Source organism: Hemiscyllium ocellatum, chromosome 26, assembly GCF_020745735.1.
Source record: "Hemiscyllium ocellatum isolate sHemOce1 chromosome 26, sHemOce1.pat.X.cur, whole genome shotgun sequence".
Classification (NCBI taxonomy): domain Eukaryota; kingdom Metazoa; phylum Chordata; class Chondrichthyes; order Orectolobiformes; family Hemiscylliidae; genus Hemiscyllium; species Hemiscyllium ocellatum.
In genome coordinates, this window is record NC_083426.1 from 47,346,395 (window position 1) to 47,363,771 (window position 17,377).

At 45.1% G+C, this 17,377-nt stretch overlaps 1 protein-coding gene across 1 annotated transcript in view; it reads left to right on the plus strand.

Moving 5' to 3' along the window:
* Positions 1-17,377, plus strand: part of LOC132828453 (DENN domain-containing protein 2C-like) — a 126,445-nt gene that overhangs the window by 48,182 nt on the left and 60,886 nt on the right. Inside the window, exon 2 of the mRNA XM_060845590.1 lies at positions 16,676-16,777. Within this exon, the coding sequence (XP_060701573.1) occupies positions 16,710-16,777 (68 nt within the window). The 5' untranslated portion in view covers positions 16,676-16,709. The remainder of the gene's footprint in view (positions 1-16,675; positions 16,778-17,377) is intronic.

A 17,377-nucleotide genomic window follows, 5' to 3' on the forward strand; every position in this document is an offset into this window, starting at 1 on the left:
TCTGAAAAGGTTTATAATGATCTCTTTCCCATTCCCTTTCCTCCCCTCTCTCACTCTCTCGCTTTCTCCCCCCTCTCTTTTTTTTCTCTCTTCCTCCCTCCTTTCCCTGTTCCCCAGTCCCATTCTCGCTTTCTCTCCCTTCCATTCTCTTTTCCTTCCCTCCCCACCCCTATTCTGTCTATTCTCTCACGGCCCCACTCTCTTAACACTCTCCCTCTGTATCTCACTGCCCTCAATCTATCTTCCTCTGCCACCATTTTCTATCTCTCTTCCCTCTCCTCTTTCATTCTCCTCTTTCCCCCCCCCCAATCTCTAACCCTTCTTCCCTCCTCTATATTTCATTTCCCCCTCTCTCTACTCCCATCTCTCTTGCCCCGCTGCCATTCTCTATTTCTCTTCCACCTCCCTTTCTCACTATCTCTCCCAACTCTTATATCCCTCTTCCTCCCCCAATTCTCTTCCCCCACTCTATTCTATTCTCCCCGCACACTCTATTTCACTCCCATACCACCATTCTGTTTCTGTTCTGCACCTCCTCTCCCCAAAACTGTGTCTTCCTCCCACTCTTATTGTCCTCCTAAATGAAGCATTTTAATATTAGAAGGACCTTTCGGTCCAACCAGCCCATGCCAGCCATAATGCCAAGTGGGAAATGGATGGTTTACATGGAATCCACACTCATTTTATCAACAAGAAAAATTGTGCTTTACGAACAAAGTTAGGTTGTCCCTAGAATTTTTATAAAAAGGTCTTGTGGCACAATGGAACTTCCGTACACCAGAGTCAGAAGCTCTGAATTCAAATCTCATTTCTGACTATAGAAAAGTACACAAACAACATACAACAGGTTGATTATCAACCTCAATGCCTTTGCAAAAAGCCTAGGGTAGACCGTGAACTCGAGAGAGTATCTCAGTTAATGGTGCTTCAGGCAGAGTAGTATCCCACAAACTATTGCCTTTGACTTGGAAGTGTTGGGGAATACTTCAGCGGTCCAGGACATTCGACCTCGGACCTTCGGGTGACCATCTTCCAGGGCGGACTTTGGGACAGGCAGCAGCGAAAAGTGGCCAAGCAGGAGCTGATAGCTAAGTTCCATACCCACAGGGAGGGCCTCAACCGGGACCTTGGGTTCATGTCACGCTACAGGTGACCACCATTGCTATATATCACACACATACACACAGACACTCCTACACACATGCACACTTAAGACACTCTATACTCACTACGCACACACATACACTTTCTCACACTCACAACCCTCAACCCAGACAGACACAGACACACACACAGACAATGACCCACATGATTTGATTAGGTTAGATTTCTTACAGTGTGGAAACAGGCCCTTCGGCTCAACAAGTCCACACCGACCTGCCGAAGGGCAACCCATCCATACCCTACAATTACTCCTTCACCTAACACTACAGGCAAGTTTGCATGGCCAATTCACCTGACCTGCACATCTTTGGACTGTGGGAGGAAACCGGAGAACCTGGAGGAAACCCACTCACACGCGGGGAGAATGTGCAAACTCCACACAGTCAGTCGCCTGAGGAGGAATTGAACCTGGGTCTCTGGCGCTGAGGCACCCACTATATTTTGTGTGCACACCTATTTATGCGCACATATATTTTGTGGGGTGAATTTGTACTTGCAGGGTTACATTGTACTTTGCTCAAAAACTGCATGAATTCATGTAAAACTCTGTTATCTCACTTTTTCGATTAGAATCAATCTAAACATCAGGTCATAGACAGAGAACACAGGGGGCCAACACCTTCAACATATTGTCTAGCTATCACCATTGTTACCGCTAACCTGAAAACGCAACTTTTAAACAAAAAGTTTTGTGAATTACATATGAAAGAAGTGAAACTATCATGGTATTCAAACAGATGAAAGACTCAACAGACAATCAATTTTTCAATGTATAATTTCAGTTACATCACACTGTAAATTTTTGCTATAAATTCTGTGTGTTAGGATTGAGCCCTCCACTATCACCTGATGAAGGAGCATCGCTCCAAAAGCTAGTGTGCTTCCATTAAACCTGTTGGACTATAACCTGGTGTTGTGTGATTTTTAACTTTGCCTTTGGCAACAGGTGAGCGACCTGCTCCAGGCAAATTGGGTTAGAGTTATCACAAACTAATGCAACACAAAGACGTTTCAGGTGATTTTACAGACACAAGTCCTTCCTGGTTGTTTAAAAGGTAATGTCTGACTCTGCTACTTCATAAATCATCTGATAGGAATCCAACATCATGACTGATTTTGTACATCATAACAGCAGTGAAGTAAAAACATAAGGTATTTGAGCTGCGTACAGAATCTTTCAAGCAACACCCTTTCCACCCGATGGCAATGCTCATCTTGATACTTTATTTGGAAATGGGGCGTGGCTGCTCCTGACGGTGATGATGCCACATCTGAAGTGCTCATATTTGGTCTGGATTTGTCACAGCCTGCTGATTCCCTGCTCACCTTCTCCACCGCTGCCATACTCTCTCTGGCCAGCATAGAGTCCACCCTGTACTGAACTGGCAGAGAGGCATAGATCCTGAAACCCACTGTTCCAAAGTTCAATCTCTCTCTCTCTCTCTCTCTCAAGAGGTAGTCACTCCCCAGATAAAAGAAAAAGACAGATGGGTGACAGTTAGGGGACAGAAAGGGAACCGGCAGGCAGTGCCGGGATCTTCTGTGGTCATTCCCCTCAACAATAAGTATACCGTTTTGGATACTGTTGGGGGGGAATGACTTACCAGGGAAAGCAGTGGGGCACCTGCAGCTTAGAACATAGAACACAGAAAAATACAGCGCAGTACAGGCCCTTCGGCCCTCGATGTTGCGCCGATCCAAGTCAACCTAACCTACACTAGCCCACTATCCTCCATATGTCTATCCAATGCCCGTTTAAATGCCCATAAAGAGGGAGAGTCCACCACTGTGGACTGACAGGGCATTCTATGAACTCACGACTCGCTGAGTAAAGAATCTACCCCTAACATCTGTCCTATACCTACCACCCCTTAATTTAAAGCTATGCCCCCTCGTAACAGCTGACTCCATACGTAGAAAAAGGTTCTCATGGTCAACCCTATCTAAACCACTAATCATCTTGTGCACCTCTATCAAGTCACCCTTAAACCTTCTTTTCTCCAATGAAAACAGCCCCAAGTGCCTCGGCCTTTCCTCATACGATCTTCCTACTATACCAGGCAACATCCTGGTAAACCTCCTCTGCACCCATTCCAGTGCCTCCACATCCTTCCTATAGTATGGCGACCAAAACTGCATACAATACTCCAGATGCGGCCGCATCAGAGTCTTATACAACTGCAACATGACCTCAGGACTCCGGAACACAATTCCTTTACCAATAAAAGCGAGTATGCCATATGCCTTCTTCACAGCACTATTTACCTGGGTGGCAACTTTCAGAGATCTGTATACATGGACACCAAGATCCCTCTGCTCATCCACAGTACCAAGTATCCGACCATTAGCCCAGTACCCCATCTTCTTGTTACTCTTACCAAAGTGAATCATTTCACACTTAGCTACATTGAACTCCATTTGCCACCTTTCTGCCCAGCTCTGCAGCTTATCTATATCCCGCTGTAACCTGCCACTTCATACCTCACTGTCAACAATTCCACCTACTTTCGTATCATCCGCAAACTTGCTCACCCAACCTTCTAGCCCCTCCTCCAGGTCATTTATAAAAATGACAAACAGCAATGGTCCCAAAACAGATCCTTGCGGAACACCGCTGGTAACTGCACTCCAAGATGAACCTTTACCATCAACTACTACACCCTCGGATTTCTTCCAGCCAGCCAATTCCTAATCCAAACCTCCAACTCACCCTCAATGCCGTATTTTTTTCAGTAGCCTACCATGGGGAACCTTATCAAACGCCTTACTAAAATTCATATACACCACATCTACCGCTTTACCCTCGTCCACCTCCTTAGTCACCTTCTCAAAGAATTCAATAAGGTTTGTGAGGCACGACCTGCCCTTCACAAAATCATGCTGACTATCCTTGATCACATTATTCTTATCCAGATGTTCATAAATCCTATCCCTTACAATTCTCTCTAAGACTTTGCCCACAACAGAAATGAGACTCACCGGCCTATAGTTACTAGGGTTATGAAGAAGGGCTTATGCCCGAAACGTCGATTCTCCTGACCTGCTGCGCATTTCCAGCAACACATTTTCAGCTCTGATCTCCAGCATCTGCAGTCCTCACTTTCTCCTCCTTACTAGTGTTATCCCTACTCCCCTTCTTGAACAAGAGAACCACATTTGCTATCGTCCAGTCTTCTGGCACTATTCCTGTAGACAACGAGGACATAAAAATCAAGGCCAATGGCTCTGCAATCTCCTCCCTTGCTTCCCAGAGAATCCTAGGATAAATGCCATCAGGCCCTGGGGACTTACCTATTTTCACCCTTTCCAGAATTTCCAACACCTCTTCCCTACATACCTTAAAGCCATCCATTCTAATTAATTGTGACTCAATATTCACATCGGCAACAATGTCCTATTCCTGAGTGAATACTAACGAAAAGTATTCATTCAGTGTGTCCCCAATTTCCCATGACTATCCTTGACTGGACCTATTCCTACCTCGTCATTCTTTTACTCCTGACATATCTATAGAAAGCCTTTGGGTTTTCCCTAATCCTACCAACCAAGGACTTTTCATGTCCCCTCCTTGCTGCTCTTAGCTCTCTCTTTAGATCCTTCCTGGCTACCATATAACTCTCAATCGCCCCAATTGAACCTTCACGCCTCATCTTTACATAGGCCGCCCTCTTCCCTTTAACAAGAAATTCCAATTCCTTATTAAACCACTGCTCCCTCACACGACCCTTTCCTCCATGCCTGACAGGTACATACTTATCAAGGACACTCAATAGTTGCTCCTTGAACAAGCTCCACATATCGATTGCACCCTTCCCTTGAAGCCTACTTTTCCAAGCCATGCGTCCTAAGTCATCCTTAGAAGGGAAGGGGGAAAAGGAGCAAAGCAGTAGTCATTGGGGACTCGATAGTTAGGGGGACAGATAGGAGGTTCTGTGGGGACGAGAGAGACTCACGGTTAGTGAGTTGCCTCCCGGGTGCCAGGGTCCGTGATGTCTCCGATCGTGTTTTTGGGATCCTTTGGGAAGAGGGAGTACAGTCCCAAGTCATGGTCCACATTGGCACAACGATTTAGGTTGGAAGAGAGACTGGGACTTGAGGCAGAAATTCAGGGAGCCAGGATGGAAGCTTAGAGCAAACAGAGTTGTTTTCTCTGGTTTGCTGCCCGTGCCACGTGCTAGTGAGGTGAGGAATAGGGAGAGAAAGGAGTTGAACACATGGCTACAGGGATGGTGCAGGAGGGAGCGTTTTGGGTTTTTGGATAATTGGAGCTCTTTCTGGGGTAGGTGGGACCTCTACAAGCAAGATGGTCCTCATCTAAACTAGAGGGGTACTAATATCCTGGGGGGAAAATTCGCTAAAGCTATTAAGGTGGATTTAAACTAATACAGCAGGGGGTTGGGAGCCAAAATTGTAGGACAGGTACAGAAGAGGATGAGAGTAGGGAGTTTCCAAATCAAGTATCTGACACTGGCAAACAAGAACCTGGTTTGAAGTGTGTGTACTTCAACGAGAGGAGTATCCGAAATAAAGTGGGTGAACTGGCAGCGTGGGTTGGTACCTGAGACTGCGCTGTTGTGGCCACTACAGAGACATGGATAGAGCAGGGACAGGAATGGCTGTTGCAGGTTCCGGGATTCCGATATTTCAGTAAGAACAGAGAAGATGGTAAAAGAGGGGCAGGTGGGGCATTGTTGATCAGGGACAATATTACAGTTGTAGAAAGGATGTCTGGGGACTCATTAACTGAGGTAGTATGGGCTGAGGTTAGATACAGGAAAGGAGAAGTCACCACGCTGGGAGTTTTCTATAGGCCTCTGAATAGTCCCAGAGATGTAGAGGAAAGGATAGCAAAGATGTTTCTCGATAGGAGTGAGAGAGGCAGGGTAGTTGTCATGGGGGACTTCAACTATCCAAATAGTGACTGGGATCACTACAGTACAAGTAATATAGATGGGTCAGTTTTTGTCCAGTGTGTGCAGGAGGGCTTCCTGACTCAGTATGTAGACAGGCCTACAAGGGGCAAAGCCACTTTAGATTTAGTACTGGGTAACGAACCCGCCCAGGTGTTAGATTTGGAAGTAGGTGAGCACTTTGGAGACAGCGATCACAATTCTGTCAGGTTTACTTTAGTGATGGAAAGGGAAAGGTGTACTCCACTGAGCAAGAGTTATAGCTGGGGGAAGGGAAATTATGATGCAATTAGGAAAGATTTAGGAAGCGTAGAATGGGGAAGAAAACTGCAGGGGATGAGTACATTAAAAATGTGGAGCTTATTCAAGGAAAAGCTCCTGTGTGTCCTAGATAAATATGTAGCTGTCAGGCAGGGAGGAAGATATAGAACGCGTGAGCCGTGGTTTACTAAGGAAGCGGAATCCCTGGTCAAGAAGAAGAAAGTTTATGTTAGGACAAAATGTGAAAACTCAGTTAAGGCACTTGAGGGTTACAAGGAAGTCAGGAAAGACCTAAAAAGAGAGCTCAGAAGAGCCAGGAGGAGACATGAGAAGGTGTTGGCGGATAGGATCAGGGTTAACCCTAAGGCTTTCCATAGGTATGTCAGGAATAAAAGAATGACGAGAGTGAAATTAGAGCCAATCAGGGATAATAGTGGGAAGTTGTGTGTGGAGTCAGAGGGGATAGGGGAAACACTAAATAAATATTTTTCGACAGTGTTCGCTATATAAAATGAAAATGTTGGCGAGGAAGATACAGAGATACTTGCATCTAGACTAGAAGAGATTGAGGCTCACAAGGAAGAGGTATTAGAAATACTGCAGAGTGTGAAAATAGACAAGTCCCCTGGGCTGGATGGAATCTATCCTAGGATCCTCTGGGAAGCAAAGGAAGAGATTGCTGAGCCTTTGGCATTGATCTTCAAATCATCATTGTCTACAGGAATAGTTCCTGAGGACTGGAGGAGAGCAAATGTGGTTCCCTTGTTCAAAAAGGGTAGTAGAGACAACCCTGGTAATTACAGACCAGTGAGTCTCACTTCAGTTGTTGGTAAAGTGTTGGAAAAGGTTATAAGAGATGGGATTTATAACCATCTAGAAAAAAATAACCTGATCAAGGACAGTCAGCACGATTCTGAAAAAGGTAGGTCATGCCTAACGAATCTTATTGAGTTTTTTGACAAAGTAACCAACCAGATAGATGAGAGTAAACCAGTTGATGTGGTGTATATGGATTTCAGGAAGGCGTTCGATAAGGTTCCCCACAGTAGGCTATTATACAAAATGTTGAGGAGTGGGATTGTGGGAGACATAGCAGTTTGGATCAGTAATTGGCTTGCTGAAAGAAAACAGAGGGTTGTAGTTGATGGAACATGTTCATCTTGGTGTCCAGTTACTAGCGGCGTACCGCAAGGGTCAGTGTTGGGTCCACTGCTGTTCGTCATTTTTATGAATGACCTGGATGAGGGCTTAGAAGGGTGGGTTAGTAAATTTGCAGGCGACACTCAGGTCGGTGGAGTTGTGGATAGTGATGAAGGATGTAGTAGGTTACAAAGAGACATGGATAGGATGAAGAGCTGGGCTGAGAGATGGCAAATGGAGTTTAATGTGGACAAGTGTGTGGTGATACACTTTGGACGGAGTAATCGGAACGCAAAGTACTGGTCCTAATGGTAGGATTCTTGGGAGTGCAGATGAGCAGAGAGATCTTGGTGTCCATGTACACAGATCCATGAAAGTTGCCACCCAGATTGACAGGGTTGTTAAGAAGGCATACAGTGTTTTGGCCTTTATTAGTAGAGGGATTGAGTTCTGGAACCAGGAGGTTATTTTGCAGCTGTACAAAGCTCTGGTACAGCCACACTTGGAGTATTGTGTACAGTTCTGGTCATCGCATTATAAGAAGGATGTGGAAGCTTTGGAAAGGGTGCAGAGGAGATTTACTAGGATGTTATCTAGTATGAAGGAATGTCTTACATGGAAAGGCTGAGGGCCTTGAGACTGTTCTCGTTAAAGGAGAAGGTTGAGAGGTGACTTAATAGAGACATACAAGATAATCAGAGGGTTATATAAGGTGGACAGGGAGAGCCTTTTTCCAAGTTTGGGGACGGCAAACATGAGGGGACACAACTTTAAAGTGAGGGGAGATAGGTATAAGACAGATGTCAGAGGTAGTTTCTTTACTCAGAGAATAGTAAGGGTATGGAATGCTTTGTCTGCAACGGTAGTAGATTCGCCAAGTTTAAGTGCATTTAAGTCATCATTGGACAGACAAATGGACGTACATGGAATAGTGTAGGTGGGATGGGCTTCAGATTAGTATGACAGGGCGGCGCAATATCGAGGGCCGAAGGGCCTGTACTGTGCTGTAATGTTCTATATGTTCTATGTTCACGCTCTCTCTCTCTCTCGCTCCCTCACTCTCTTGCTCTCTTGCTCTCTCGCTCTCTCTCGCTCTTTCTCTCTTTTTCTCTCGCTCTCTCGCTCTCTCTCGCTCTTTCTTTCTTTCTCTCTCCCTCTCTTTCTCCCTCCTTCTCTTTCTCCCTCCTTCTCTTTCTCCCTCCTTCTCTTTCTCCCTCCTTCTCTTTCTCCCTCCCTCTCTTTCCCTCCCTCTCTTTCCCTCCCTCTCATTTTCCCCCTACTGTTGCCACCCTAATCAATGAGGACCAAGCCTTGAAACCTCCTTTACTGAATCATTCACAGGATCAACCTCACTCATGCCTCCTCTGCAGCCAGTGTTCCCTTCTTCCTGATTGTTTCACTCACTGCTGTCTTACGAAAAAGATGCTCTTCCTGTGATCCTAATGTTAACTGCTGCTTTTTCCTGTATGAACATAAAACAAAGAACAGTGCAGGTCAGGGCAGACCCTTTAGCCCACGAAATTGTACCAAACATGACACCAAATTAAACTAATCCCGTAGTCCATATCCCTCCATTCCTTGCACATTCATGAGCTTATCTAAAAGTCCCTTCAACAGCCCTGACATGTCTACCTCCACCACCACCCCTGGCAGTGCGACCTGAACTCCTCTCTGTGGAACAAAACTCAGTCTTGTTTGAACTTTTCCCCCTTTCATCTTAAATACATACTCCCTAATATTAGACATTTCAACTCTGGGAAAAAGACACTGATTGTCAACCCGATCCATGCATCTCATAATTGCATAGACCTCTATCAAATCTTTCCTCAGCCTTCACTGCTCCCGAAGAAGCAATCTGAGTTTTTCCAGCCTCTCCTTATAGTTCATACTCCCTAATTCAGGCAGCATCTTGGTTAACTTCTTCTGCACTCCCTCCAAAGCCTCCACATCCTTCCTGTAATGTAGAGACCAGAATTGAAGACAATAATCTCAGTGCAGCCGAATCAAAGTCTTAAAGCTGCTGTATGATATCTCAACTCTTGTACTCAATTCCCCAATCAATAAAGGCAACTTGTCCTATGCTTTCGTTATCACCCTATCTACTTGTATGGCCAGTTTCAGGGAGTTATTGACTTGAACCCCAAGATCTTTCTGTGCATCAATGCTGTTCAGGGTCCTTGCAATCAACTGTATACTTTTTCTTTGCATTTGATCTCCCAAAGTGCAGCACTCATTTCCAGATTAAACTCCATCTGCTATTTCTCTGCCCATGTCTGCAACTGGAGGAGAAAGTGAGGACTGCAGATGCTGGAGATCAGAGCTGAAAATGTGTTGCTGGAAAAGCGCAGCAGGTCAGGCAGCATCCAAAGAGCAGGAGATTCGACGTTTCGAGCATGAGCCCTTCTTCAGGAAGTTGCATATCTGCAACTGGTCTATACCCTGTTGTATCCTTTGACAATCTTCTACACTATTCATGATTCCGCCAATCTCTGTAAACTTGCAAACCCACCCGTCTACAGTCCCTTGCCTTACCATCCTTGTCCTTCCTCCTTACTTGAACATGCCGGCCCTGAACTCTGACCAGTATTTTTGATTATTTTTTAATAATCATCCCAGAGTGATCCTTTTGTCTCTGCAGGATTGGTCTCAAATGATTTTTCTTTGAGATCTGTCTTGGTTGGTTGTTGAGTCCCCTTGGGTCATGCTTGCTCAGTTAGAGCATGCTGGGGTTGTTTGGCCGATTGCTGTCAGTGAACTGACCTTTAGCTGCTCTGTTTGATTACTCTTTAGGCAGGTGTCCCCCACCTTGCCTGTTTAATACAGGGGCAGGTACAGATAAAGCCAATCATTACAGAGGTTTGAACTTCCTCCCCCTCACAAGGAGGAAGAACCCTTGTCGCTGCACATTGTGCCTTGGGGACTGATGTCTCTGAGGCCGTGTGAGTGATTTAAGAACCAGTCGCTGTCCGATACATAACCGATTGGGTCTTGCCTGCTGTGAATGGGTCAGTGACACACTGGGTTATTGGGCAGTTGTATATCCAGGCACAGTCAGTTTCTTTATAACCCAGGAATTATAGCTCTCGTATAGTGGAGTACTCCACTCATCAAGCACACACAGCGACTCTCTATGGGAACAGCTTAAACATATTAGCACATATTACATTGTGTTCCACAAACCTGAAAAGGAATGAATGTTCTGTGTTTAAGAATACCACGGCCTTAATAATTGCTGTCAAAACACTGGGGAAGCAAAGGGGATTGCTCTTACTTACGTACAAATATTTCAGGCAAGGGGCAAATGCTCGATTCGAAATGGGGAAGGTGCTGGTGGGTTCCCAAATTAATGCATCAATTGGCCTGAGGTTCCTGCTAATCGCTCCTTGGATAGCAAATAAATTCACCACTGCAGGTTTTTTTACTTGCTGAAGACTAATTTCCACAAGCCAGCCTCTCTGGCAGTGAAAATAAAATATTCTAGCTGTGAAGGGTCGTTGTTTCATGTTTTAATTGCTGTTGGTGATTTGTAAAACAACATTTGAAAGCTTTGTCACATATCCCTTTCTCCCTTCATTTATTTAGTTCTACCATCTTTTTGTACCTGATTTGACATAGAATCTACCTCCTCCGAGTTTTGCTTCCTTGTTTTCAGCCTCATTGTGTACATTTCCAAATCGACGAACCTGTCTAAGCAGATGTACAATTGTGTTTTTTATTTATTCATTCATCAGATGTGCGTGTTGCTGGATGGGTCAGCATTTCTAGCCGATTCCTGATTGTCCGAGTGAATGAGGTGATGAGCTGTCTTTGTCCTCTGTCGTTCCAACAAACAATGCTCTGTAGAGAGCAACTGGCTGCACAGTGTATCATAGCAGTGATAGGGCTACAGTCAGTTTAACTGACAGTATTCACCAACCCAACTGATGCAAAGTCAGGTTTGACAGTGTGTGAAAGCTGGGGAATATTTTGGAAAGTTCTGCCGTGGCTAGTTGCTGAATAAGGTTGAAATTTTCAGGGAGGTGAAAGATTTGCTGGGAGGTAAATTATCAGAACTTGGCTGAATAGTGATGGAAGGTTGCCCTGCTTCTGTTTATAAATGGTGCCCAGAGCGATAGGAGTTCTTGAACACCATTTATTTATGTGTATATGTCATACAACCTGGAAACAGACCCTTTCATCCCAACCAGATATCCTAAATTAATCTAGACCCATTTACCAACACTTAGCCCATATCCCTCTCAACCTTTCCTATTCATCAACCCGTCCAGATGCTTTTTAAATGCTGTAGTTGTACCACCCTCCACCACCTCTTCTGGCAGCTCAATTCCACATACACACAACCCTCTGTGTGAAAACATTGCCCCTTTGTGTCCTTTTTAAATCATTCCCCTCTCATTTTAAACCTATGCCATCTAGTTTTGGACTCCCCTACCAGACTTTGGCAATTCACCCTATCCATGCCCCTCATGATTTTACATATGTGTGTGTGTGTGTGTGTGTGTGTGTGTGTGTGTGTGCCTGGTTATGTATGGTTGTTTGTATCTGTGTGTGTGTGTATGTATGTATGTATGTATGTATGTATGTATGTATCTGCAATCCTGTTTGTATCTGTTTGTGTAGGTTTCTGTATATATAAGTATCTGTGCATGTGTTCGTTCAGAGCTAGACAGTACAAACAGAGATAAACCGATGTTGTACTCCCAGCTTAAGAAAGTCAGTCCATTTTCACCAAGCTGAGAAGGGACAATGCAAGTTTACTTCGGCCATGTTTGTTTCCTGGTAGTGCTGACTGGGGCAAATCGACTTCACTCGCTGTTTTCAGGCCAGAGCAGCATGAACTCCATGGGCAGGCTGTCTTAGGGGGTTACCAAGGGATGTAGGATTCATCAAGGAGCCACATGGTTGGATTGATGGCTTGCCAGGTGGGTTTTGAAATATTCCTCAGTGTAAAGACCCTTCCAGTGAGGCAAGTGAACCCCACCCCCCACTCAACGTCAATTCAAGGAGGAGAAAGTTAGAGACGTTTAGGGAGAGAATTGGGGCCTAGGCAGCTGAAGGTGTGGCTGTCAATACTAGGGGCGACTTAAAGCAGAAAATGGAAAAGAGCAGAGAGATGGAGAAGGTCAAAGGAAGGGCGCGGAAATGCGTGAAAGAGTTGGATCAGATCTTCCTGGCCCATGGGAGGTGAGGCACCGGCAATAATCTTGACTTGGAATTGCACCGCTGTTCCCTCACTGTTACTGGGAAGCTCCTCTGACTGACAACTCCATGGAGATACATGAATTGCAGTAGATCGAGTCAGTAGTTCAGATCCTCAGCGTTGAAGGGCTGGGCGATTCCTGCATGTTCCCATCGTGTGAAAGAATTTAAAAAGCTGTCTGAGGATTGCAATAAAGTCGCTCAAATATGAGGATTGACTCTCGTGTAATAATGGCAGTTCAAAACTAGCTATTTTCCACTTGACAAAATGGGATGATATTTCTTGACTGATGTCCATTTGGTGATGTAACTTGATAAAGAGGGAACTTGCGTTGAATTTTCTTTTGATAACCTCAAGACATCCTGGTACTTTTAACCCAATAAAGTCCTTTTTATTTCTAGTATCTCTTGGCATGCAGTGAATGATTGCGCCCGGTTTGTGCACAGCAAGGTTCCATGAGTAGCAATTGCACAGTTGATGGGATGGTCCTCCAAATTAAGCTAAAAACCTAACAACTGAGCCAAGATAACACACACGACACAGTGTAGTTACATAACTTTTAAGGTAGGAAAATGTACCACAGTGCTTCACAGGAACATAATCCGAAAAATTTTGCCATTTGTATTAAAAAAGGGATAGTAGCTTGGTCGAAGAGGTGTGTTTGAAGCCATGATTTAAAAGGAACTGAAAGAGTTTGAAAAGTAACCAGTTCAGGGAACGTTAGAGTTTAGATGGTTGCTAACAGTGAGGTGAGGGTGGAGTGGCTGTATAAGAAGATTACTGGGATCTGAGGGATTTGGGGCTGGAGGGCGTGCCTAAGATTGGGAGGATCAAGAACCTGGAGGATTTGAAGAGGAAGATAGAATTGTTGGGCATTGGTGGATTAGGAGCCAAGTGTAGAGGAATGTGCAAGGTGAGATACGAGGTTTGTAAAATACGAAAGGGGCAGCATAAATAATGTGTCGAATATATCCATTTTAAGAGTTGTGATGGGAAATCAAGATGGTGGCATTGCATTCCAAGAGGCAAATGTGGAGTAAGACAGAGGCTGGTGATTGTAAAGCTTCATGAAGCAACTTGGTTAGGGTTGGGATTAAATTAGATTCTTAGATTAGATTCCCCACAGTGTGGAAATAGACCCTTCGGCCCAACAAGCCCACACCGACCCTCGAACAGTAACCCACCAGACGTATTTCCCACTGACTAATGCACCTAAAACTGTTGCCAATTTAGCAAGGCCAATTCACCCAACCTGCACATCTTTGGACTGTGGGAGGAAACCGGAGCATCCAGAGGAAATCCACGCAGACACGGGGAGAATGTGCAAACTCCACACAGACAGTCGCCCGAGGCTGGAATTGAACCTGGGTCTCTGGTGCTGAGAGCCAGCAGTGCTAACCACTGAGCCACTGTACCGCCCCACAGGATTAGGGTTAGGGCGAGAGCAACTACCTAATTTACTGACTTCCAGAGTGACACGGGCTCAAACAATGGTGCAACGAACCAATGCAGATTGGCAACACCATGTGCATTCATCATCTCCACCACTGACTTGGTTACAGGGTTGCCGGTGATGCTGAAACATTTTCTGGAGATTGTCTCACATTGCCCCTCTCTCCAACTGCCCTACCTCATTCAGCAGTTTCTTTCTAACCTCCAAAATGCTCATTATTACTAAAGATGAGAATTCAAGGGGGGGGCGGGGTACAGTGGAGAGGAGAAGGCTTTGTATAGCACCTCTCTGATTTTGCAGTTTTGTTTGTAACCATATTTTGTAAACTGTTATTTATTCTGTGGAGACTCCAGGACAAAGTGGTTAGGAACCGAACAGTCACTTGGATCCTATAAATATCCCATCGATGCAGAGAGACTGTCTCCAGCTTTAAGATATTTCTTGTTTCAATTCATTTTTGAAAGTTGGCATCATCGGCAGAACCAACTCTTCCTTCAGGTACCCCTCTAAGTGGTTGGTTTTTTTTAGAGAAAGTGAGGACTGCAGATGTTGGAGATCAGAGTCGAGAGTGTGGTGCTGGAAAAGCACAGCCGGTCAGGCAGCATCCGAGGAGCAGGAGAGTCGATGTTTCGGGTCCTGATGAAGGGCTTATGCCCGAAATGTCGATTCTCCTGCTCCTCAGATGCTGTCTGACCTGCTGTGCTTTTCCAGCACCACACTCTCCACTCAGCCGGTTTTATTTGGGACTGTTATTCGAAGGGTCCCAATGGAGCTGTTGGGGAGTGGGGGCAGCAGGGGATAAACCAAGCCCCACCCTCCTGATTTGAATATTGCTGTTTCTCCTGTTGGAGTTTGTCATGCCAGCTGGAAACTGGGGACACTGATCACCACAAACAGTCCAGCTCTAAGTTTTCAAATACAAACATCACTGCAGCCTGCAAGCCCCAAAAATGTAGGATCACAAGACACCAGGAGCAGGAAGAGGCCATTCAGCCCACAGAGTCTGCTTTGCCATTCATTGGCTGATCTGGTAATCCTCAACTTCCCTTTCCTGCATTTTCCCTTTTGATTCTCTTACGGATTAAAAATATTCTCTCTCAGTCTTGAATGTACTTCATGATCCAGCTTCTGTGGGAAAGAATTCCACACATTCACTACCCCCTGAGCGAAGGTATTCCTCCTCCTCTGTGTTTTAACTGGGAGACCCATTGTTATTCTGAGAGTGTGCCCTCTGGTCTTAGACATCCTCATAAGAGGAAACGACCTTTCCACATCCAGCCTGTCAAATCCCTAAGAAGCAAATATGTCTCAATGAGATTGCCTGTCATTCTTATAAATTCCAATGAGTTCTGGCCTCAACCAACTCAACCCTCCCTTGTAAGAGAGTCCCTCCATAGCTGTTAGTAGCCTCATGTATCTTCTCTAGACTCCCTCCAATGCCAATGCATCTTTCCTTAGCTATGGGACCCAATGCAATTCACGGTATCCCAGCTCCGGTCGGACTGGTGCCTTACATATAGTTTTAGCAAATCCTCCCTACCTTTCTACCCTTTCCTTTTGAAATAAAGGCCAGCGTTTCATTTGCCTTCGCCATTATCCACTGAACTTAGATGCTGCATTTTTTGTGATTCATGGATGGGAACTCCCAAGTCCCTCCGTTCTGCAGCTTTCTGCACTTAAATAATATTCAACTCTTCTATTCTTCCTGCCAAAGTGCATTACATTTTTCTACACTGTATTCTATCTGTCAGGTTTTTTGCCCATACACTGACCTGTCTATATCCCTCTGGAGGCTCTTTGTATCATCCTCACCATCACTTGCCTTCCCACCTATCTGAAAACTTGGCATTCACTATCTTTATCCAAGTCATTAATTTATCTTGTAAATAATTGTGGCCCAGTACTGATCCCTGGGCACATCACTAGTTACATGTCGCTAACTTGACTATGTTCCCCCTTATCCCAGCTCTCCATCTTCTGCTGATTAGCCAATCCTCTATCCATGCTAATATCCTTTCTCCAACACCATGGACTCTTTTACCTTATTAAGGAGCCCAATGTGTACTACCCTGTCAAACACCTTCAGGAAATTAATCTGGTACATCCACTGCTTCCCCTTTATCTATCCTGCTTCCTCAAAGAATTTGAATGAACATCCTAGGTAGGATTTTCTCTTTGTGAGGCCATGCTGACTCTGCTTGATCAGTTTCCATTTTGAAATCAAATTAAAAGCTTGCTTCTTTAAATCCCAAAGACCCAAGAGATCAGTTGTTGCCAGGCTGTGACCTGCGCTGACCAGGATAACTCATAACCACAACCTGTCGACCCTGTTTACAACCACCTCCCCCCATGGGGGTTACTGCTCAATAACCCCAGGAACAGGGACCCTCCGAGTTGTTGGTCTGCACTCGAGATTGGGGGTCAGTATCTGAACTACTTCTGTCTGTCCCAGTTCACTGAAACAGCCTCAATCCTCTGACCCTGGGTTGTTGTTTGATTTAAAATCTCTTATGTTTAAGCTCCTCTGTCTCTACTTTCATATTCTAGGTGTACATGACACTGTGTGCCAAGAGATGGAGTGATGAGTGATACCAGAGCTGGGGTTTCAGCAGCGTCTCATTCTCCCAGCAATCCCTCATCTTACAGAAGGTCAGTATAGGCAGCTCACTGAGCTTCGGTTTCGATGTTGCAGAGTTGGGTGTATCATCAAATTGCAAGATTCTGAATTGTTTTTACCTCAGAGGTCTTTTTCCTCTTGCCTTCGTGTTTTTCTTTCACTTTTTCTCCCTCTTTAATTTTCACTCTTCTCTTTCTCTCCCTCTTTTGTGCTCCATCTTGTATCTTCTTGTATTTCTCCAGTGTTTCAGTTGGTCTTACTCTCAATGATGTTTCTCTCCTCTCTATCTGTCCTCGGTATGACTTGCTCCTGTGAGTTTGTGTGTGCCCCTCCCTCACTCTTACTGTAATTGGTATGTGTTAGATTAGATTAGATTACTTACAGTGTGGAAACAGGCCCATCGGCCCAACAAGTCCACACCGACCCGCCGAAGTGCAACCCACCCAGACCCGTTTCCCCTACATTTACCCCTCCACCTAACACTATGGGCAATTTAGCACAGCCAATTCACCTGACCTGCACATTTTTGGACTGTATGTGGAAACTGGAAAACCCGGAGGAAACCGACGCAGACACAGGGAGAATGTGTAAACTCCACACAGTCGCGGGAATTGAACCCGGGTCTCTGGTGC